Raw genomic sequence first — 23165 nt, 5'->3', positions numbered from 1 at the left:
CTTCTAGGGGACATTCCAAGCCCAGCTTCACAGAGCGGGTATCATGATGACAAAATAGCCATTAATCACCCCACCAGCACGCATATCGGAGACGTTTCTGTACGGTATGTCATGGGTGACAGGCAACAGAAGAGTGGGTAGAGGTCCCTACTGTACGTCTGAACTTCAGGCAAACCGACCGGGTGTCAGCTTGTGAAGTGCACCCGAGGCACAACCGCAGTGCAGCGTGAGCAGCACAACAAAGTCATCTGTATATGTCAACCACTAAATGCTGTTTGTTTTCGAGAAAGATTTAGCGCCGGTCGCACTAGAGAGAGTGAAAGACGAAGGCGGCTGCATGAGAGCGAAGCATAAATAAAGTTAACAGATTGACAACCCTGGAGGAGGTCAGCCTCAAAACTGTTCACACGCTCATTTTTTCACCAAAATGTTCCCCCAGTCATGCTTTAATAACAAGTAAAGTGACAGCATCGGCCACTCGAAGAGTCTCCGTTGTCAGGCAACTACGATACAAAAGCTGCGTTATCAGAAGCGATAGCGCGTAAGCTAATTAAAGTAAACAGAGATGGCGTCGGGTTGTCCACATGCATGTGCATTTTTTGTCCCGCTGTACGCGCGCACATCATGAATCGATTACAAAAGGCCCTCGCATGGCGAGTGTAGCGCTGTGCGCTGCACGCTGCTAACGCCAGACGAGACCTAAAAACTCTGACACTTATACAAACACAGCTGCGGACGCACCTTTGGAGAGACCACTAATAGACACTTGTGGACACAACACAATCTCAGCGGTGCAGCTACACCCACACTAACTCGCAGATGAACCAAAGCTGAACCTGGAATAACATGTTAAAAGACCTAGAGCTTCATCTGAGCTGGCGATTGCAGGTGGGGCCACCGACACTCATTTTTGGACATTGGGACTTCTTTTTAATCATCAAACTCTGACCTTGAACAAAAGAGAGAAAGGCAGGAAAAGGGAAAAGACGGAGGAAGAGAAAGACAGAAAAACTATGACAAATGGAGAGACCAGGGTTTACAAGAACCTGCAAGGGAGGATTGTGTTGGTGGATGAAAGAGACGTGAGGACAAAATCCTAATTTAGGACAAAATCCTAATTTAAGTCAAAATCCTAATTTAAGGCAAAATCCTAATTTAAGGCAAAATCCTAATTTAAGACAAAATCCTAATTTAAAACAAAATCCTAATTTAAAACAAAATCCTAATTTAAGACTACTAAATGCCTTCTGTGAATACCAAAATTAGTAAGTTTAGGGTTTTGTTGTATGTTATTTCTGTGAATGGGCCCGTAGTGTTTGACCAAGAAACTTTATAAAGGGTGGTAGCGACCCCTATAACACACTAAGGGCCAGATCTGCCAATACTTTGTACAGTGAAAAGTCACCAAGAGTTACGTAAACCGGAGCAAAGTGTTGATTTGGAATGTACTTTCCAAAGCAGTTTTGGACTGGAAAGTTGCCTAAAAGTTACGCTACTTAGCATCCAGGGATGGTCCCATGGTTGGTTGATGGGTATGCGTACACCTATGGTCTACTGCCATTTATATCTATCTCACACAAAAAAGCCACCTGAGTGAAATTATGTTATTTTACAATTCTACAACTTGTTATGGCCGGCTGAGGATGTTATGTAAAATACTTCCTCTCCTCCCATTTCTGGCAAGAATTACGGTCCAGGCTCTCATACTATCTCGCCTGGACTACGGGAACGCCCTTTATATAGGAGCCCCCCCAATCCACTACCTATAAGCTCCAGAGCCTCCAAAACTATGCTGCTCACTTGCTGCTCCAGATCCCCTACCGGCAATCTGCAAACCTGCACTAAGGAGCCTTTACTGGCTGCCAGTCAGGGAGAGAATCAAGTTTAAAGCTATGTGTATCGCGCATAGGTCCTTTTGGATGAATGGACCAGCAATCAGCCGATCTATGATCATTCCATACCAACCAAGCAGAAACCTCCGCTCAGCGTCCATCTCTCTTGCCATACTCTCTAAAATAAAGAGCTAGAAGTGGAGGGGGCTCTTTCTCTTATAACTCCACCAGACTATGGAACGTTCTCCTCCCCCCCCCCCCCAACATGTGGATGGAGCCCAACCTGCTGCCCTTCTGTAAACTCCTAAAAACCTGGCTCTTCCACAGCTGCACTTAAATATGGGTCTTCTCTGTTTGTCCGCGTCCGATTTCAGCGCTGGGATGCCTCAGGGTAGTTATTGCGCTATATAAATGTTTTTTCATTCATTCATACATCATTTAGTTATTTTATGATTACAAGCCTATTCTTATACACACACACACACAAGTTTGACGGGCTGTCCTCACACACTTATCAGGTGTCATGCTTCATCATAGGATATCCCCACATACTCCAAAAACTTTAGTTGTTTAGTGAGCGGCGCCTACACCCTAAAATCAGAGAGGCACTTAATTCTAACCTAGGATCCGTAAAATAGATTAACAAGCATTTGCAATGCAATAGGTCTCGCATTAGGAAAGTTTGAGCTATTGGTATTGTAAATGACAAATATTTTATTTATGTGTTGGTTTTGAAAGTAGCGATATTAATAGCTTTGTCATTTACAATGCCAATAGTTATAACTTTCGCAAACGTGACACCTATAGCATTTGTAATGCAATATGTGTTGTATTTACATGACTTAGATGTATTCATATTACAAATAACAATGGCTTCTATTTTTTTTATAATTAATACTTAAATAAAAGTTATTGTAATTTAGAATGGCAATAGCTTAAACTTTTGTAAATAACTTTTGCGGAAGATTATGTTCAGTGTATTTTATTGTGATGAAAATCCAAGAACAGAAGTGAAATATTAACATCTTTTTGTGACATTTGTAATAAAGCTTGAAATATTGAGAGAACATATTAGAACCAGTTGTTTTTGGATGGTTGCACAGAGTGATGCTGTGGCATTCAGTGGTGCTGAGGGATGCTGTGGCATTCAGTGGTGCTGAGTGATGCTGTGGCATTCAGTGGCGTTGAGTGATGCTGTGGCGTTGAGTGATGCTGTGGCGTTGAGTGATGCTGTGGCGTTGAGTGGTGCTGTGGCGTTGAGTGGTGCTGTGGCGTTGAGTGGTGCTGTGGCGTTGAGTGGTGCTGTGGCGTTGAGTGGTGCTGTGGCGTCGAGTGGTGCTGTGGCGTCGAGTGGTGCTGTGGCGTCGAGTGGTGCTCTGGCGTTCAGTGGTGCTGTGGCGTTCAGTGGTGCTGTGGCGTTCAGTGGTGCTGTGGCGTTCAGTGGTGCTGTGGAGTTGAGGGGTGCTGTGGAGTTGAGGGGTGCTGTGGAGTTGAGGGGTGCTGAGTGATTCTGTGGCGTTGAGTGGTGCTGTGGCGTTGAGTGGTGGAGTGGGGGGAATGGATGGATGGATGGAGTGGGATGGATGGAGTGGGATGGATGGATGGAGTGGGATGGATGGATGAAGTGGGATGGATGGATGGAGTGGGATGGATGGATGGATAGATGGAGTGGGATGGATGGAGTGGGAGGGATGGAGTGGGAGGGATGGATGGATGGAGTGGGATGGATGGATGGATGGAGTGGGGGAGGGATGGAGTGGGGGGATGGATGGATGGATGGATGGATGGAGTGGGGGGATGGATGGATGGATGGATGGATGGAGTGGGGGAATGGATGGATGGATGGAGTGGGGGAATGGATGGATGGAGTGGGATGGATGGAGTGGAGGGGATGGATGGAGTGGAGGGGATGGATGGAGTGGGGGGTGGATGGATGGATGGATGGAGTGGGTGGATGGATGGATGGAGTGGGGGATGGATGGATGGAGTGGGGGATGGATGGATGGAGTGGGGGATGGATGGATGGATGGAGTGGGGGGATGGACTGAGGGATGGATTGAGTGGGGGGATGGAGGGGATGGATGGATGGGGGATGGAGTGGGGGGATGGAGTGGGGGGATGGATGGATGGGGGATGGAGTGGGGAGATGGATGGATGGAGTGGGGGGGATGGATGGAGTGGGGGATGGATGGAGTGGGGGGATGGAGTGGGGGGGATGGAGTGGGGAGGATGGAGTGGGGGGGATGGAGTGGGGGGATGGATGGATGGAGTGGGGATGGATGGATGGATGAGTGGAATGGATGGAGTGGGGGCGATGGATAGATGGAGTGGGGGATGGATGGATGGAGTGGGGGATGGATGGATGGAGTGGGGGGATGGATGGATGGAGTGAGATGGATGGATGGAGTGAGATGGATGGATGGAGTGGGGGGTGGATGGATGGAGTGGGGGGATGGATGGATGGAGTGGGGGGATGGATGGATGGAGTGGGGGGATGGATGTATGGGGGGATGGAGTGATGGATGGAGTGGGGGGGATGGATGTTTGTATTTCTTAAAATGTGTGATGTTACTACTTTATTGCCCAAGAAACGTGTTCTCTTGTAAGAGCCGCCCTTTTCCCCAGGTCTAAAAACGGGTGCTCTGAGAACCTGTTCAACAAACCACAGGAAAGCTCTTCTTGAAGATTTGTATGAGAGGCCCCTTTCTGCCGTTCTCTGTAAACAGTGGACAGCAGAATGAAAACGATTTGACTGTTTGCTTAGCAGATGTCAATTCAATTCAATTCAATTCAAAAGGTGCTTTATTCGAGTATTACTCATAAAAGCAAGACAAACAAACATATAATTAAAAAACCAATTAAATTTACATACTCCATCAAACAAGCACATGCACATTTTAACGATTTAAAAACAATGCACATTTTAAAAAAATTAAAAACAATGACACATCATATGTACAGGTGCAAAGATCATTACCGTCGGAAAAAAGAGACCAGAGGGGTGATATTCATAATAACAATGTAAATATCCCCAGAAAATCATTACATTAAAAGAGAATTCATTACATTAAAAATTCAACGTTCAAGCCAATGACACATTGCATAAACAGAGAATAGACAAAAGTCTAGCAGTCTCTGGTCAGCTAAAAGATTTACAGAGAATAAACATTAGTTTAGCATCTCTGGCTATTTACTAAGCAGTTACAGAGAATAGACTAATGTCTAGCAGTCTCTGATCGACTTGATGGCAGTATTTAACTTACCAACAGTCTCTGCCTTAAAACCCACGCCCATCCCAGGTACTTTGCAATTGCAATATTGATCCATTCTTCAGTAGTAGATTTTACTATGCGCAGTGCCACCATACTACTTTTTGTACCTAAATTCCTACACATAGGAGCCAACCAGGCTTGCCTTGGGGCAGAATATACTGGGCAACAAAACAGGAAATGACCTAGGGTTTCTTTTCCTACCCCACAGGCTGGACATAGTACTACCCCCCCTGATTTCCATTTAGCTGTTAAGTTACGGAGGGGGAGCGAACCTACCCTCATTTGAAATAACAATTTCCTGTCCAGGGGGTTCATTATGTAGTCCCAATACTTTTCATAAATGGGGAACATTTTAGCTTCTAGGTAGCCAGTGGTCATAGTCCCGCTGTTGGTATTAGTCCTAAATTAAACAGTGCAATCTTTAGTGTTTTAAACCATCTGATTTTATTGTAATGGTCAGCTTTGATGACATCAGAGAACCCTTCCGCGTAATGAGAGAGCTCTGGTGTAGTCCAAAGTCTACGCCAGAATAATATCGGGCGCAGTTTGGCCTTTTCCGTAAGTTCTCTTCTACCTAACTCGTAACGCAGGGGCAATAATGGACTGCTCTGTGGGGTACCCGTCAACGACCTCAGAAATTTATTTTCAGATAGTTGGAGTTCGTGGAGGTTTTCGTACCCCCATAACTCCGCACCATACAAAGCAGACCCAATTGCTTTTGCCTCATATATTATCAGGGGTGGTTTAATAGGTTTTGTCATTCACTTCCTATGCTCCTTAATTATAGTGCCGGATAGCTGCTTGTGCCTTAATGTAGCAATATTAAGGTGTTGCTGCCACTTATTGTCATTGGAGATCAGGATCCCCAAATAGGTGAAGGATTTTACAACTTCAAGAATGCGGCCACTCATGGTAATATTCGATTTAAAATTTCTATGTGGGTTAAAAGCCATGAGTTTTGTCTTGGACGCATTCACCTCAAGTCCGTGGTCGGTACAGAACCCATCAAATATTGCCAATGCTTTTTGTAAACCACTGGGGGTTTTTGATAAAATTAAAGTGTCATCGGCGAACATTAAAATGGGGACTTTCTCCCCAGCGAGAGAAGGGGCATCCACAGCCCGAGATTGCATGCGGGAAACAACACCATTAATAAAGAGGGTAAACAAGGTAGGGGCCATTGAACATCCCTGCCGAACCCCGCGCTCAACAGGAAATTCGGCAGTGTCGTTCCCATATCCTCCCCATCGTATTTTGGCATAGTTGCCCTCGTGCAGTCGCATAATTAAAATCAACAGATCCCCAGGGACCCCTAGTGTCTCAAGCACTTCCCAGAGTTTCGCCCTCGGTACCAGGTCGAAGGCAGCCCGCAAATCAACAAATGCTGCATACAGGCTGCCTCCGCCTAGCACCACGGTCTTCCACTGTATTAGTTGGAAACGGAAGACTTGATCCACAGTGCTGGTTGCCCTGGGAAATCCGGCCTGAAAGGGGGATAAAATGTTGTGTTCATCAACCCAATCGAGCAACCTATTAACAATTACTCGCCCCACTATTTTCTGGATGGTGTCTATTAAACTAATGGGGCGATAGTTACCGGGCTGTGCCCGATCTCCTTTCTTGTATATAGGGATGATTCCAGCACCCCTCCAGGTCACTGGAATATCAGCCCCCCTGGTAATCAAATTTATCAACAGATGAATATATTTGCACCATCTATCAGTGTCATTCAGGAAAACATCTGCCGGCACCCCGTCAATACCAGGAGCCCGCCCACTTCGAACAGTTTTTAAGGCAGTGACTATTTCATTCTTAGTGTAGATGTCATCCTCAGTTGGTAAACAGTGCATGCACCTTCTATCCACTGCCTGATCTCTAGAAGCATACTGTTCGCTAAAAAACTTAACCCAAGCATCCTGGGGGACATTATTAGTGCTTGCTTCTTCTATCCTGTCGTGTCCCCATTTGACTATATGCCAAAATAACCTGGAGTCCTTACGATCACTTGCATTTTTTAGATTGTTCCAGTGTGCCTCATCCCAATCTTTTTTCGCTGTTGCTATACACTGTTTGTAATGCTTCCTGGCAGATCTAATTGCCTCTAAATTCTTGTTTTTAATAGCATCACCCAAGGAGGTTCTTGCCAGCCTACATTCATGATTGTACCATCGTGCTGGTCTGTGGGCATGCATCTTTTTATTTGCCGGTTTCAGAAAATGGCCTTTAATTTCATTAAAGAGAACTTCATGGACCTTGGTGACAGTATTTTTACTAGGAAGAAGCCCAGTTTCACCCTCAAGGGCCACGATAGCCTTATCAGTTGCCATGCTTATTTTTTCCAGAACCAGCTGATCAGTTTTAACACTAGTCCACCTCAGCCTGCGTAAATCATTTGTAGGTACAATCAACGGGGGTAAGGGGTCAATAGAAGCACTAGGGGCAATTACATCAGACAGCCACCATTTATGGAGAACGCAAAGAGGATTGTGGTCACTCTCGAGCCTTTCCTTAACCTCCATATCAATAATGGATGACCATAGGGTCATACTGCATATAACATAGTCGATACGACTCTTAGATCTTCCATTATCAAAGTCATGGCTGATACTCTGTCTGACTTAGTACGACCATTCAGGGCCCTTAACCCATATTCAAGGCACATAGCATTCAGGCTTAGGATATCCTCGGTCCAGCGAGTTATTGGGGTTAAGTCAAGTGCAGGGATTTCCCAAATCTTGTCTTCCTCCGCACCTAAAAAAGCCTCACCAGTATCAAGGGGTTCAAAAGTACGGTTTAGGTCTCCTGCCAATATGATGTTATTCCCAGAAGAGTGAATATCTAGGTAACTGTACAGAGACGATAAAACCGCTGATTTACCAGCATTTCCCCCTCTAGCGTATAAATTATAGATGTCAATGGAGGTGGAAGAGTCCCTCTCAAGTCTAATGAGCTGGATATCTTTGTGATTTAGCTCTAGATTTTTTACTAAGATCTTCAGGGACTGACAGACCCATATAGTGAGACCTCCCATTGGTTTCCCTTTGGGACCTTTGATAGCCGGTACATAATAATTCAAATACCCCAAAGCATAAACAGGATCACAGGCCCATGTTTCTTGAAAAATGCAGACGTCATACTTGCTAACGAATTCAAACCATTCTCCACAGTCCATTTTGGAACATAGCCCTGCTACATTCCAAGATAGAAAGTTCCCAAAGGCATGCTCCACACATATTTCAGACCTGTGATCAGGCCCATTCGAATTTACATCCACATTGACATTGTCTTCTACTATTGAATATGTTAATCCTACTGAAACATCTGGATTACATAACTCATTTGGTGAGCCCATAGCTCGATTGTGCCCCCCTATTGCACACATGGCTGAGGGTATTTGCAGCTGAGGCATACAATTAGTTATTTGTCAATCACAAGCATCTAGATTGGAAAGAGCAGAAAATCTGTTTTCCAAACCTAGACCCCACTCAACGGAACCAAAATTCTTACTACCCCTTTTGGTTACAACGTTCCATTTTGTTCTTAAGGTGCTTGGATTGGGGCCTCTGCCTTTCCGAGGGTAAAAGAAGTCAAGAGTCAATGGTACAATAGAAGTAGATCGTCTCTGTGGTGGAAAAATGTTAGGCAGTATGTTTGGTAATACATCAGGGTCAGAGAGATTAAGCACAACGCAATCACCCTTGAACTTTTTTTCCCTGTTCCCAATCCACTCCACTCTTCTTGCATTTACCAGTTCCTCGGCCAGTTGCTGTTTCCCCCACGGAGATATGGCCATGTTGTTGGTTAGCCAAGATAAAGATTTGTTTAGAAGCGATGTTGTTGTTTCAACTTCACCGGAAGCCAGAGGGGGCACGTTTGCTAGTACAAGAACTAATGGCGAGGCTTCCACCACCAGCTCAAATGACCCTTTCGAGGTATTAGGTTCACCAATAAAGTGGGCGGAGGGTGCAACACCAGAGCTATTTTCCGGTAGGTTTATCAGAGGAGCCACTGGGGGGTTTGGGGCAACAGTGGGTGGCAATTTAATTGCTAGAATGTCATTAACCAAAGGTTGTACATTGGACGTGATGACTTCAGGGAGTTTCCCCACTTCACCCAGAGTTTTACCAAGGAGACCTTTCAATTTAGTCACCTCAGCGGATAACTTATCAATTTTGCTTATCAAAGGTTTAACTATCCCTTTGATTTTTATGTCCATCGGACTGCAAAATTTCTGAAATTGAATATTAGAGAAGGTCACATATGTTTCCCCCAAAGAATCATCCTCCTCCTCATCAGAGATTTTCCTTGGTGGTGTTGCAGTTTTATTTTTAGCTGACCTTAACCCCGGCCGTTTTTGTATTGCTTTTCTTTTAGCCCCTGTAACCCTCGGTGCTGGAATTGGAACAGTGGAAGGGGTAATGGGCTCACTGATCATAGGGCTCAGAGTCACTACATCATTATCGCTGTTGTCTTCAGTGCTGGCCACTATGCCACTGGGTTGAATGGTAACAGTGTCCTGTGCGGAAGCATGTGCCACTCCAGAGAGGCTAGTGTTTATCAGGTCAAAAGAGTCCTCTGTCTCTTTGTCTACTAATGGGGATTGTGTAGATGAGTCCAAACCCAATGAGGACCTTCTATCGCTATTTATTTTCGCCACTACCTGGACTAAGTAGTTCTCCATGGTGTTGGTTGCAGGTGTTAACTTTTTACCAGGCATACCAGGCATGTGTGCAGATGGCTTTGATTCAATAACAAGACGTAAAGCTTGAATGAATAAATAACGTTTTACCTGGCAGTCGATGGATTAGCAGGTCAATGATCGTCTGTTGGCCTGTGGGTGTTTGGGCAGAGTTCCTGGCCCAACCCAACCTTGTCCGACCTCAGACGGCCCGCCCTTTGCCCGGGCTTCGCCCCGGGCGTCCCGCTCGCGTCCCGCGAAGCTGGCCCTTCGGCGCTTGTGTGCGCCTCCCCTGGCGCCCTCGCGGTGTCACAACGCGCGCCGCCGCGTAGGCTGCCGGGAATCGTAGTCCCGGAGCGGCGGCGCGACCAGACTGCAGGGAAAGTGACTCTCGGCGGTGGCGGCGTGGGCTGAGTATCCTGGCGAGCTGTGGCGTGATGCAGGTAAGGTTTTCAGTTTTCCAAAGCTCCGCCGGCCCTTCGGCGCTTTTGTGCGCCTCCCCTGGCGCCCTCGCGGTGTCACAACGCGCGCCGCCGCGTAGGCTGCCGGGAATCGTAGTCCCGGAGCGGCGGCGCGACCAGACTGCAGGGAAAGTGACTCTCGGCGGTGGCGGCGTGGGCTGAGTATCCTGGCGAGCTGTGGCGTGATGCAGGTAAGGTTTTCAGTTCAGCAGATGTCAGACAAAGGATTGGATCATATAATGTTGAAAACAGATAGGGCACTTCGGCGCTAAAGCAGCACCCGGTGCCATAACAGAGCCGTGAGGGCGGGGGTGGGGCAGCGTCTTTGGGTGTGGAGCAGCAGTCTCTGTGGTGGGGCGGGGCACAGAACCCGGAAAGGCAGATAAGTGTTTAGGAATGGGGGCACGGACAGTGGAGGAGAGCGAGAACTGATATGTGATAGAAACAGAGACAACAAATGCTGGAAAGAGCAGAGACGGAAATATATGGAAGGGAGGGTCTGTGAATGGAGGGGGAGGTAGGCAAATAGAAGGAAGGAAGGACTGGGGCATGAGAAACGAGCGAGGGAGAAGGGTAGGCGGAGAGTGCAGTTTAGCTTCTAACGAGAAAAAAAAAAGGAACCGGGGGTATTGCTGATGCGTGCAACAAATGGTAGTCTGGTGCGAGGCGGGGGAGGGGGAGCAAGCGGGAGTGGGAGGGACCGAGCATATGGCGAGTGGCTGGGGGAGTCTGGTGCGAGGCGTAGGGGGCGGGGGAGGGGGAGCAGGCATATGGGGTGTGAGTGAGGCCAAGCGAGCGCTCGCGAAGCGTCATGGTTCAATACATCACATGCATTGGAAGAAATCCGTTTGGAATTCACTTGGTCAGAGATCTTGGTTCAACTACATTACTCTCGTCTATTTATCCCTGCGGGATAGAATAGTCGAGACCTAAAAACCAATGTAATGACCCAGTCTGCTTTTTACTATGCAGGGTACCACTAGGTATTAAAATTAGGTGTAGAATTTCGGGTAGTCCGTATCCCAACATGCGCTTTGCGATTGCGCCCACCACACCTAGAGGTAACGCACACTCTTGACTGCAAGCCAGTGATTTACAAGCATCCTGTCCTGGGGATGCAGGCTTAAAACAGCTGCCTCTCATCGAGAGGGCGCACCCGCCTTGGAGTGTAAACACACTAGCGTATTTACCATTAACACGCACCCGATCCTGAAACTGCTGAATTTTATTACTTGAATTGGGTAATACATGGTGGCAATTTTGTATTACGTACAGGCAGCAATTACAGATATGCTGTTGGGCGGTACTAATCAAGCACAGGTGCGGCCCCATCAGGGTATTTAAGGTATTCAGACCGTGACTCCCATGACCAACGGGAGGTAGAGCCAGTATGACTAGGTGGACGGCGTGGAATGCACCCTGGTGTAGTAAGTGGGTATTGGTGGGAAGTGATACTTTCAACAGTGATTTTAGACTAGTATGGGTGACAATCCTTTACTCTCCCAAGCAGAGTGTGACTACAGGGGTTCCTGAAGCCTTTCTCCATGGGGCCCAAATGACCCTCTATTAGGGTAAGAGTGTGTGAGCTGGTTCTCACAGCATGACACTGCACAATATTGTATCAGTGTGATACACAAGTGCAGTATCACGTTTACACTGTATGCAATGTTCCTATTATGAGATTGAAGGACTCCAGGTCCTGCTTTATTAGTCAGCAGATATATTTGTAACACACATATATTATTACTGTTTTCCATGTAACTAAGTGACCCATAAACTTTGGGTGGCGACAAGCGTTAGGCCCCCATTACATTAATATATACGAAGGGTATATGCTTAAAGTGGATCCAACATCCATCCTGATGAATGCTATGGACTCAGTTTAGCCACTAGGCAGAAACATGTTTACATCATAGTGGAGTTGGGGTATTGATTCCCCAATACTCCACACTTCATTGTTAACATAAAATGGTACCCTACATAGTTAAAAGCAGACTGGGTAATCACATTGGTTTTTTATTTTATGTTACAGATCCTAGGCTAGAATTGAGTGCCTCCCAGATTTCAGGGTATTGGCCTGCTTTCCATCAAACTGAAGTTTTTGGAGAGTGTGGGGATATCTTATGATGAAGCATGACACCTAATAGGTGTGTGAGGACATCCTGTCAAACGTTTGCGTGTTTAGGAATAAGCTGGTAATCATGCACTAACAAAATGATTTAGAATTGTAAAATAACATAATTTCACTCGGGTGGCTTTTTTGTGTGAGTTAGGATTGGATTGTAGCCCAGCACACGCTTGAGGCCCTAAAGTCTCTAGTTCCCCACCGTGGAGATTGTCCATGGTTTTTGTGATTTGATGCTACTATCATTTATAGAAAGGGCGGATGCTCCCAAATACACAGCATAGCTGTCTTCGATGCAAGCTGGAAGAGACAGACTTAATCCACATTTTATGGTCATGTCCGTGCCTCAGAGGGTTTTGGGAAGAGGTTTGGCGCGCCACAGAGGCACTCGCATACCTGCACATTGGCGATTCCATGGCGGAATCCCTGCTAGGCCTCGGTAAATGCACAGCCACCCAGTAAGTCCAACTGAGATTCCTTGATTTCGCTCTCATACTAGCAAAACGGTCCATAACCATGAGGTGGAAGTCAGTAAAACCCTTGCGGTCTTCACCTGGCACAGCTAGGTGTTGCGATGGGGAGGGGCTGAAAGTGCAGCTATAAGGCGAGAGTTGGCCCAGGGGCTGCGTAAAAAAACCAGATATCCATGGAATGTGATGTTATGCCAGAGGCCTTCAAAGCCATAGTCCCCGACCATCTACCTTGTGCCCCGAACACACAGTAGACGGTGTTGACTAGCCGCAGCGCCCTGCGATGCAGTGCATAGTAAAACTAGTTAGGATACACAAGCACCGATATTAAGCACAGTGCTCATGTAGCCCAGGACGCAACACCACAACTGATTATGAACATGTTGAGCCACAACGGGGGAGGGAGTGGTCGGGGGTAGGGATAGTTGTTACTAATTGGTAAAATCATGTTCAATGTTCATGTTTGGGCAAATAATGCGATAATTTGCACGTATGCAGGACAACATGTTGATGGCAACAATTTAGATATTGGAAATGTGTTACATGCCAACTAAAAACTTCACAATTCACAGATTGTTAAAAATGTAAGGAGTAAATGTTTCCACCGATTGCACCAGCTATAACAAAAACCAATAAAGGATGTTTTAAAAAAGACAGAGCTTTTGTGCCAAAAAAATTCGCATCTTCAAAACAGGTGCAAAGAAGCAGAAAAGTATTCTTTTCACCAAACCTTTTCTAACTTTACATGTGTGCTGTACTATACAGAACACATACAAAATAAGTCTAGACACAGAATCCCTTCAATTACAAAATGTATGCGAAACTCACACAATGCACAGGTATGTGTTGGCACTAGACGGCCAGAAAGTAAGCTAGGACTTGAGAAGCGGGCAAAAGCACTGTATCTTGGTACATATGGCATTGCCCTGCTCTCTCCCTCCCATGCAATGCACACTCCAACAATTCTGGGCTGCGTTGCTAGTGATAGTAGTAAATCTGCCCCGAGTGCCTGGCTGCAAAAGATGGTGAATTCCTCGACTCTTTATTTAGAGCTCTTTTCCTTGATATTGGCGGAGCCTGTGAAGTTGGAGGGAGGAACGCCAATCTCTTCCATTATAGGAATACGTTTCCCTTGAGCCTCCCTTTTAATGTGTCACCTAGCAACCACAGTCCAGTGGCTTCACGAGCCTGGCAGCAGCATACAAAATGAGTTCGACCTGTGCCAATTTTCCTGACCTGTGATCACTTGATTTGAAAAGCTGCCAAGCTCAAAACAAATGCTGAAAAAACTACTTACTGGAGATTGGCGAAAGAGTTAAAACTATGAATAAGCCTAACCTTGATTGGTCCACACTTCCCGAATGTGCCCCCGAAGTAGAATACATAATTACCCCCCTCTAGATATTATCTGTTACTTCGTCTGGACACTGTGTAACCTGCAAACAGGCTGCAGGAAGATGGCTTTCAGGGACAAAACATTTGCTGGTGGGTGTCTTCCCCAGGGTTGAGGATAAGGACAGTATTTTACAAAATCCTTTCTTGCTGTGACCATCTAGAAGAAAGGGAGCTCATCAGCGCAGTAGGAAGAGGGGCTGATGCCAGGAAGGTCTGCACAAGCCCTAAATGACTGAAAAGTTGCGTTTTTAGTTGCTTCAAGTTGCTTCTTTGCAGCAGTCTACCGCTTGCATGAAGGAACACCCTCAATGGCATATGGGCACACCCTCGCCAATGCATTTGGGCACACCATACCCCCTCACTGAAACATAGGGACAGACCTTCACTGATGCATGTGGACACGCCCTCACAGACACATAGGGCACACGCCCACTGACTTGTGGGCACGCCACCACTGACACATGTGGACGGTCCTCCACTACTATGTGGGCATGCCTTTGCTGATGCATGTGGACACACCAATACTGACATATAGGGACACACACATTCATGAGGGCACATCCTCACTAACACATATGGGCAGACGCCCACTCATATGTGGGCACGCCACCATTGACACATGTGGACGCACCACCACCGACTTGTGGGCACACCCTCGCCGACGCATGTGGACACACCCCATCTGACATGTGGGCACACACTGACTCATGAGGGCACACCCGCACTGACACACATGGGCACAGCCATACTGACACCAGGAGACAAACTGACTGGCACATGGGCACACACACTCACCTGTATGAAATATGCTCCTCGTTGCCGGGTTCATCCTTCTCCCAGATCAGGGCGACTTTATCTGGGGACGAGTGGACGTGTCGGTCCAGGCAGTTCACTACAGGAAGAGAGAAGACAGTGGCATTACAGTCGGCCCTCCACAAGGAGCCGTGTGAGGTACATCTCTGCCCCTCAAGAGATTCCAGAGACCTCCAAATATCGCTCTAAGTGCCCACAGAATGAGGGGGGTCCCTCCGCAAAATGTAGTATTGGAACTCTAAAATCCCTGTAACGCCTGGTTTCATGGCCAACCACAAGCTTTCGAGCAGGACATCTCACACGTATGTAAAACAGAAGGTGTGGGGGTGACCCATGAAAACTGTCGGGGGTGGGGAGAGGGGAGGGGAGTTCAGGGCTCTAGTCTCCTGCGTTACACATTTACGACAGTTTGTGGCGGATCTTTATAAAGTGATACATTCTGCTTTGGTGTGGGCCTAGTTAAAGTGCTCTTTTAAAGCACTGCACGGGTCCCCTGCCCAGTGCTTTAAACCTAGTGAAAACACAATCAAGCACTCTTCATCCTTGGATCTGGGACTAAAACCGAACATTATTTCTTCATCCTGTGCACCCCTAATCCCCTTTTCCATACACACCCACTGCAGATACAAACAATGTGTCCTTTACCATATATGCCTCCTTGTTTGTCTGGTTCTCCCAATATAAATATAGCGCATCGAAGCACAGCAGCTTTACAAGTACATGCTTTCTTTTGATAGTCCGCTGTTTGCATTTCCCATAAATTCATAAACCTGGGTGAGTAGTGGGTACAGATCTTCAATATGTGGTAGACTCTCACTCAGATAAAACCAAAGTCCTTCACGACCCAATTTATATTTTATCACTTCTGAATGAGAAATATTCAAGCCTAAATGTATGTCTTCATTCAAAGGTGAGTGAGCACAATATGAGGGAGGTTTCTGCTTCACAACCCATGACAGATGTGAGGTTTCTCCACTAAGAGCGAGATCAAAGATGCAAAAGACTTGGGCTCACCTAAAGGGCCCCCATCAACCTTCACAACAGAATCTGCAGGTCCACCCCTCACCCCTTCCATCTCCCAAAGCCAGAGGGCGGAGCTTCAAGAGGGTTTGTCCCGATTGGCCTAGTGCACTTTCCTTCCTGCATTGTTCATGCTTCATGAGTGGGCATGTGTTCTTATTCTCCGTGGGTTCCATGTCCCACTGACTATTAAATTCCAGTTGCAGGTTCTAGACAGTGGAATGAGCTTATTACTTACTGCCACCCTGTGCGAGTACGCAGGGATACAGGAATGCAAGTTGTGCCATTAGATGGTGTGGTAGCAAACTATTGCACTTAAAATATTGACCTACAATAACACTAACTTAAAACTATCGACTTACACTATACTGTGGGTAGATACACGTGGAGTTAAAATTGTACATTTGTACTTCTCCATGCTGTACCAGGACGATATTTTGGAGTTGAAATATGCAAAGGCTGATATTTACCTGGACGATATTGTGACCTACAACCCACTGGATGATTGTTGAACTGTGATGTACATATATATCAGTGCCTGTTGCAGGATGGTACTGTCGCTTATATTGTGTATGGTGCAGTTATCTTCACTCATATATAAATAGTGGCATGTGGGATGGTCTATGGCGTGTAGTACAGCATGATGGATTGCTGAAGGCGTGGTGTTGAAACATAGAAAACAATGAGTATGGTGCAGTGTTGTGTTCTGAAGAGTAGAGTAGTATGATCAAACTTTTTATGTTGCCAAGTGACGAGGCGATGGATGCTGCTTTGTTTTTGTGCGGTTCAATTTGGAATGATGATTGCATGATTTGGTTTGGTGTTGTGGGCATGTTCTGCTTTGGTGATGGCCGTATGATGTGGAAGAGGGTAGAGTGTGCTGTGTTTTGGGGGTGTTATCCTATATTTATGGGAGGTAGAGCGCTGGATAAACACCATGTGTTCGGGTATGGCGGTGTTCAGTGTTTTTTTATTCCTATACTGGGTGGCGATGCATACCGTGGAGTTGACTTGCCTGATTTATTATTGTATGCCATGAAGTGGGGGGGGGGTACACTGAATGATATGTTGAATGGTGGATAGTATTGTATTGTTATTGCATTTACAGAGTGCTTCATATCCCTTATGAGGTATTAAAACATGTTGTATCATGAGTAGTAATTTAGACTATCATGGCGTGCTTAGTTAGAAGAGTGTTGCATTGAAGTGTGGCCCACGTGTGATGCATTTTGGTGTAGTGCATGATTGCCCAGAGTGGTGCATGTATCTTGACTTAATTTACAGCCCCATAGCTTGTAGAAAGTGGAACATGAGTAAAGAATCACTTTTTCATTCATTAGTAGCGTGTCTAGTTGAAAGAACCTGGGTTGTGAGTGTGCAAAATATGTTGGTACTCAGTGTGATAAGTAGAAGAATGAATCAGTTGTTTTGCTGCAATCGTATAGCTGCACCTGAACGTAAAGTGGATCAAAGTGGTTTAGACTTGCTCACTGTCTGGCATGGGGCAAAGATTGCAGTTCTTGGCTGGGTTGGAGCGGTTGAGGAATGCACTGATAACAGGGAGCCACTGTACATGCTGCTGGGAGTTCACCCAAAAGAGACACATGGAAATCGGCCTCGTGCCCTGGATACAGACAACAGATGATTTGATCGTCCGATCACAAAAGAGAGGAGAAAACCTCTGGCTGGCACTAGGTACAGGCATCTGTGTCTTCCACTCAAGGGAGACGGAGGAGTAACCGAGAATCATGCAAAGGAGACATACAAAATGCTACTGAGATCCCACTAAGAGTTGGCAGATGGGAACCCCATCCATGGAGTGCATCCATTCACCCACTGTAAATTATCGAAAAAGTCCACGGTCCTTGGTCATTATTGTGCCCACATGCCCACAACCATATGGAACTAGACAACCTTTGACTGAAGAAGACAGACAGATGTTACAGGTCCCAAATGAAGGAGGCTATGTCCTAAAACTAGCACCACAATTCACATCACTCTTATCATCGGCATTTACAAGCGCCTTGCAGATTTCAGTTTCTGTTCGACAAGTAAGTGCTCCAAAGGGTCCACTCAGAAGCATGGGAGCACCAACCTACAGGTATGTACTGCTTTTAGGCAACCAGCAGTAATCCTTTATGGGTCTACCCAGGAGCAACAGAGGATCAACGTCAATGCATGATCTGGATACAGATGGCCATGGTAATGATTTGAAGATACCACCTAGGAGCGACAGAGGACAAACAGCCATGCCTGCCCTGGATTCACATGGCCATGGTAATGATAAGAAGATGCCACCAAGGAGCAACAGTGAAGCAGCATCAATAAATGCTCTGGATACAGATGGCCATGGTAAGGATGCAAAGGTATCACCTAGGAGTGACAGTGGATCAACGTCAATGCATGTCCTGGATACAGATGGCCATGGTAATGATGCGAAGATACCACCTAGGAGCAACAGTGGAGCAACGTCAATAAATGCCCTTGATACAAATTGCCATGGTAATGATGCGAAGATACCACCTAGGAGTGACAGTGAATCAACGCCAATGCATGATCTGGATACAGGTGGCAATGGTAATGATTTGAAGATACCACCCAGGAGCGACAGAGGACAAACAGCCATGCCTGCCCTGGATTCACATGGCCATGGTAATGATAAGAAGATTCCACCAAGGAGCAACAGTGAAGCAGCATTGATGCATGCCCTGAATACAGATGACCATGGTAAGGATGCAAAGGTATCACCTAGGAGTGACAGTGGATCTACGTCAATGCATGCTCTGAATACAGATGGCCATGGTAATGAAGAAAAGATACCACCCAAGAGCGACAGTGGATCTGTGTCCATACATGCCCTGGATACAGACGACCATGGTAATGAAGCGAAGATACCACCCAAGAGCGACAGTGGAGCAATGTCAATGAATGCCCTTGATACATATTACCATGGTAATGATGCGAAGATACCACCTAGGAGTGACAGTGAATCAACGTCAATGCATGCCCTGGATACAGGCGTTAATGTTAATGATGCGAAGATACCATCTAGGAGCGACAGTGGAGCAACGTCAATAAATGCCCTTGATACAGATGGCCGTGGTAACAATGTGAAGATACCACCTAGGAGCGACAATGGAGCAGCCCCCAAAGTTGCACTGGTTAAAGACAGGCACAGTACCTGACCTGAAAAATCCACCCAGGAGAGACATCAGATCAGTGGGTTCCAGGAAGCCAGGGAAGATGCAGCAGAGTCTGCCCAGCAGTGACCTAGGGAAACATTATAGTGGGTATTTGGTGCTCCGAGTAGCATTCTAGGTAAAAATGCAATTCTACGGAAAGTATTGATGAAAATAAATGTTTTAAAGGTGGATAATAGTGAGAGGAAGGCCGAGAAGCAGGAGGTTTGACCCAAGGCCCATTCTTGGCCTTACAAGGCCCACTAAATATGGAAGTTGTGTCAGCAAGTCGTCCTAAATCTCTTCATCATTAACCCGGATGCCTGGGCTGAATGCCCATGGGTAGATGCAGTGAAGCGAGACGTCAGGACATGTGACCATGCCTGAACCTATGGCCAGATGGGCACGAGTTACACATGCTAAGGGGGTGGGGGGCTGTCTCGTGCCGATCCGGTTTCCGTAGGGGCTCACCAGGGCCTAGATGGCCAACATAAACCTGTGCAAGATGTATTTTAAACAGGATATGCTGCTGGTAGCATGTTCAAGCAATATGGCAGTCGATTAATCCAACTGCACAATCCTGTGTAGTAAACGTATTGTGGTTTTGTGTGTTATGGGTCGCACCATGTGTCTTTGTATAGGCTTCATTTGGTGTTATGGTGAAGAGAGCATTGAGGTAGGTTGTGGAGCGCCTTAAATGGTATATTGTGAGCTGTGCTACGATGTGGCCTCGTGTGGTACATGGCAATATGGTGTAATATTATGTGGTTTAGTGGTGTCACCTTATGTTAAGCCCCTAATAAAGTGCATTTTCACAGTTTCTGGGCTTCCTTAGTGCACTCGGGTGTGGAAGAGCCTGGTGATTGGGTGGCTTCTGTGCAGGGTGGCCATACGGTGATTAGGTTTAAAGAAACAGTATTTTTATTTTAAAGTTATTCAGCCGTTAACATCATTAGGACGTTCGATATTTGTAAGTTCAGCATACATAATAAGTCAGATATTGGTAACCTTATCACGGAATCTTCGAAAAGGGTGGATGCTTCGTAATATTCGACTCACACTCCTTTATATAATATTGAGCCACCTCCTGGACACCTCCGCAACCTGCCGTGCCCTATCAGTCCTTCTTCGCAGCGCGCTTCTATTAGTAACAGTACGGTCCCTGGTGATAGTGACCTGGTGTGTCCCCTGGTGAGAGGCCTTTGCCTCCCCAGCCTGCCGTGCCCTATCAGTCCTTCTTCGCAGCGCGCTTCTATTAGTAACAGTACGGTCCCTGGTGATAGTGACCTGGTGTGTCCCCTGGTGAGAGGCCTTTGCCTCCCCAGCCTGCCGTGCCCTATCAGTCCTTCTTCGCAGCGCGCTTCTATTAGTAACAGTACGGTCCCTGGTGATAGTGACCTGGTGTGTGCCCTGGTGAGAGGCCTTTGCCGCTCCCAGTGCAGCTGCCCCACATTTTCCAGATGACAGAGCTGTAGACCGGTCACAGCCTTAACTAATATTCATGGTTTGCAGTCTGAGCTTCAGAGCGTCTAGCTCTGGAAGTTATATTAGGCAAATTAACTTTAATAGAAGAGCACTTTTCACGCAGCTGGGGTTTCGTGCACTACTCCAGCTGTCCAGGTCATGGCCGCCCTTGAATCGATGGGTCAGTTGCCCGGGCAGAGAATGATTGCAACTTAATTGCACAACTTTCGGAAGCGGGCAGTGTGTGCTGCATATCCACGCCTACTAACAATTTGTCAGTGTTCCTTCCGGTGGCCTCGCGAGGAAAGGCGCTCGAGTAATACGCACTTCACGTGCTGCGCGTGGACACGGCAGTGCACTCAGCACCACATGTCAAGTGAGGGTCTCCATCACATTTCAAGCTTTTCCTTTGCCTCTTTGAATGTATTTGCTGTGGTGACTTACAGTGTTTTACAGTGAGTTGTGTCACTGTGGGATGATCTGGCAAGGTGTGATACGAGTGGTGTTGCATAAAGGAGAATGTGGCGCTATTTATTCTGATATTTTTAACAGTTGGATACAAAAGCGGGTATAAAACTGGCTTCCTACAATACCACTCTAGTCAACATGTTATTTCGACATCAGCTGATCACTTTGTCTTGCAGGAAATCCCTTGGACACCATGTTATCATCACTTCTATTTCTACTTCCCAGAGTAAAATAAACAGTACAGAAAGCATACGATATGGCTCACGGCCTAAAAACACTACACGTCCGTCATCCACACCTGTGCAGTACGGTAACAGGGGCGCGCTACAGCCATGAAGGACGATCAGGAACCGACTACATTTGGAAAATACGAGGGAACAGCAAAGCTTGTAGCACCCAATGGAGACTTGGTTCATACTTGGGGAGTATCACGGAGCACTTTGCTGCTACCATAGAGAAGAAATCTCTGGCGTCACCCCCCGCCCCCCGCTCAGCGCCTTGAGACCCCCACGGGTGAGTAGCGCGCTCTACAAATGTATTGATTGATTGATCTTTATATTTTGAATCTGGTGGGGTCTTGTATGGGTGCAATTCCAAGAGGAATAGAACTTTGAAAACGACCCTTGTGTGAAGGAAAGAACACAACGTGTCATCTGCACACATATCAGAAAACATCTGAGGACATTGATTTTAAATTCATTGCTGTGCAATTTTCCAATTCACTTCAATAAACTGAGGGATCAAATATCACCAACCAACCGCCCTGAAGAAGCGGCATGTACCGCCGTGAAACACGTGTCCGCTGGAATTATCTTATAACATCAATAAGCTAATTTTAAAAGGATACGTGGAAACATTTTACAAAATGAAATAGAAATTGAATGTTGAAATTGTGTGTGTAATACAGAATATGGTGGTGTGGAAAAGTATGGACTAGTATTTTGATGTAAAACTGAGAATACTTACAACAGGTTCTCTGAAAGAAAATGACATCAATTTCAATGTAAAGACACTAGCTTGATGTGTGTATTTGAATTGGAGCTCTGCACGAAATTTGTATTGTGCAACTTCGACATCTTGTAGACATTCTGAAAGCTCCCTGGCAATGCTTTCCTCCCGTTGCTTACCATTGGCTTTTTGATTTGTAACTCACATTTTCTTGCTTTCTCGTTGCTCGCTTTATTTATTTTAGGCTGTCCAACTAGGGTTTGCCCCTCCCTTGCCCAAACCTCATTTACAGTATCCTTCCAAGTGCTCCCTTTCTGTAAACAGGCCTTTATATCGTGTCACATTTGCTGTACATTCAAAGACAGAGGTTAAATGTCATGCTCCATCTTCAAAGGGAGGTTGGTGTTTACTTTTCTTTCTCTAACTTCAAAGGGAAATCACTTCTGTGACAATCATGCCAGCTATCAGGGTTAATTATGAAGTGTGGTGGAAACAAATATTTTAATACTATTAAACGAAATCAAGTACACTAGGTGATGACACAGTCATACATTATGTACTATTTATCAGTAAAATTGTATGTCCGTGTAAATGTATTGGTCATTTCAATCGAAGATGTGTTGTCTGTATTGGCGGTGCGTTACCATACCATGCATACGCCACTTCATCCCACTCCCCTCTACTCTGCACCACTCCATGCCACTTTACTGTACACCACTCACACTAAACCACTCCACTCTACACCACTCGACACTGCGTCACTACATTGTACTCAGCACCATTCCACTCTAAGCCACTTCAGTCTACGCCTCTCTACTGGAGTGGTGTGGCTCACTGGTTAGAGGCGGCAGACCCGTAAGCAGAGAACGGCCTGGGACCAGGGTTCAATTCCCGACGCGGCAGGGTTGTGGACCAGGGTCAAATGGACTCGATAATTCTCGCCTCGGTGCCTACTCTAGCCAGGGAACACACTCGGCAACTCTGGGCATTAAGCTTGCCTCATCTCTACAACGGCCCCCCACAGACGCCGGGGATGCCTG

General features: G+C 46.3%; 1 protein-coding gene across 1 annotated transcript in view; it reads right to left on the bottom strand.

The window, feature by feature from the left end:
• LOC147689948 (acetyl-coenzyme A synthetase 2-like, mitochondrial) overlaps positions 1-23165 on the bottom strand; it is a 230693-nt gene that overhangs the window by 150155 nt on the left and 57373 nt on the right. The window contains exon 2 of the mRNA XM_086937480.1: positions 15029-15125. Coding sequence (XP_086793606.1) covers positions 15029-15125 — 97 coding nt within the window. The remainder of the gene's footprint in view (positions 1-15028; positions 15126-23165) is intronic.

The sequence above is a fragment of the Lissotriton vulgaris genome, chromosome 9 (genome assembly GCF_964263255.1).
Source record: "Lissotriton vulgaris chromosome 9, aLisVul1.2, whole genome shotgun sequence".
NCBI classification, from domain to species: domain Eukaryota; kingdom Metazoa; phylum Chordata; class Amphibia; order Caudata; family Salamandridae; genus Lissotriton; species Lissotriton vulgaris.
This window is presented reverse-complemented; position numbering and strand designations above follow the sequence as displayed.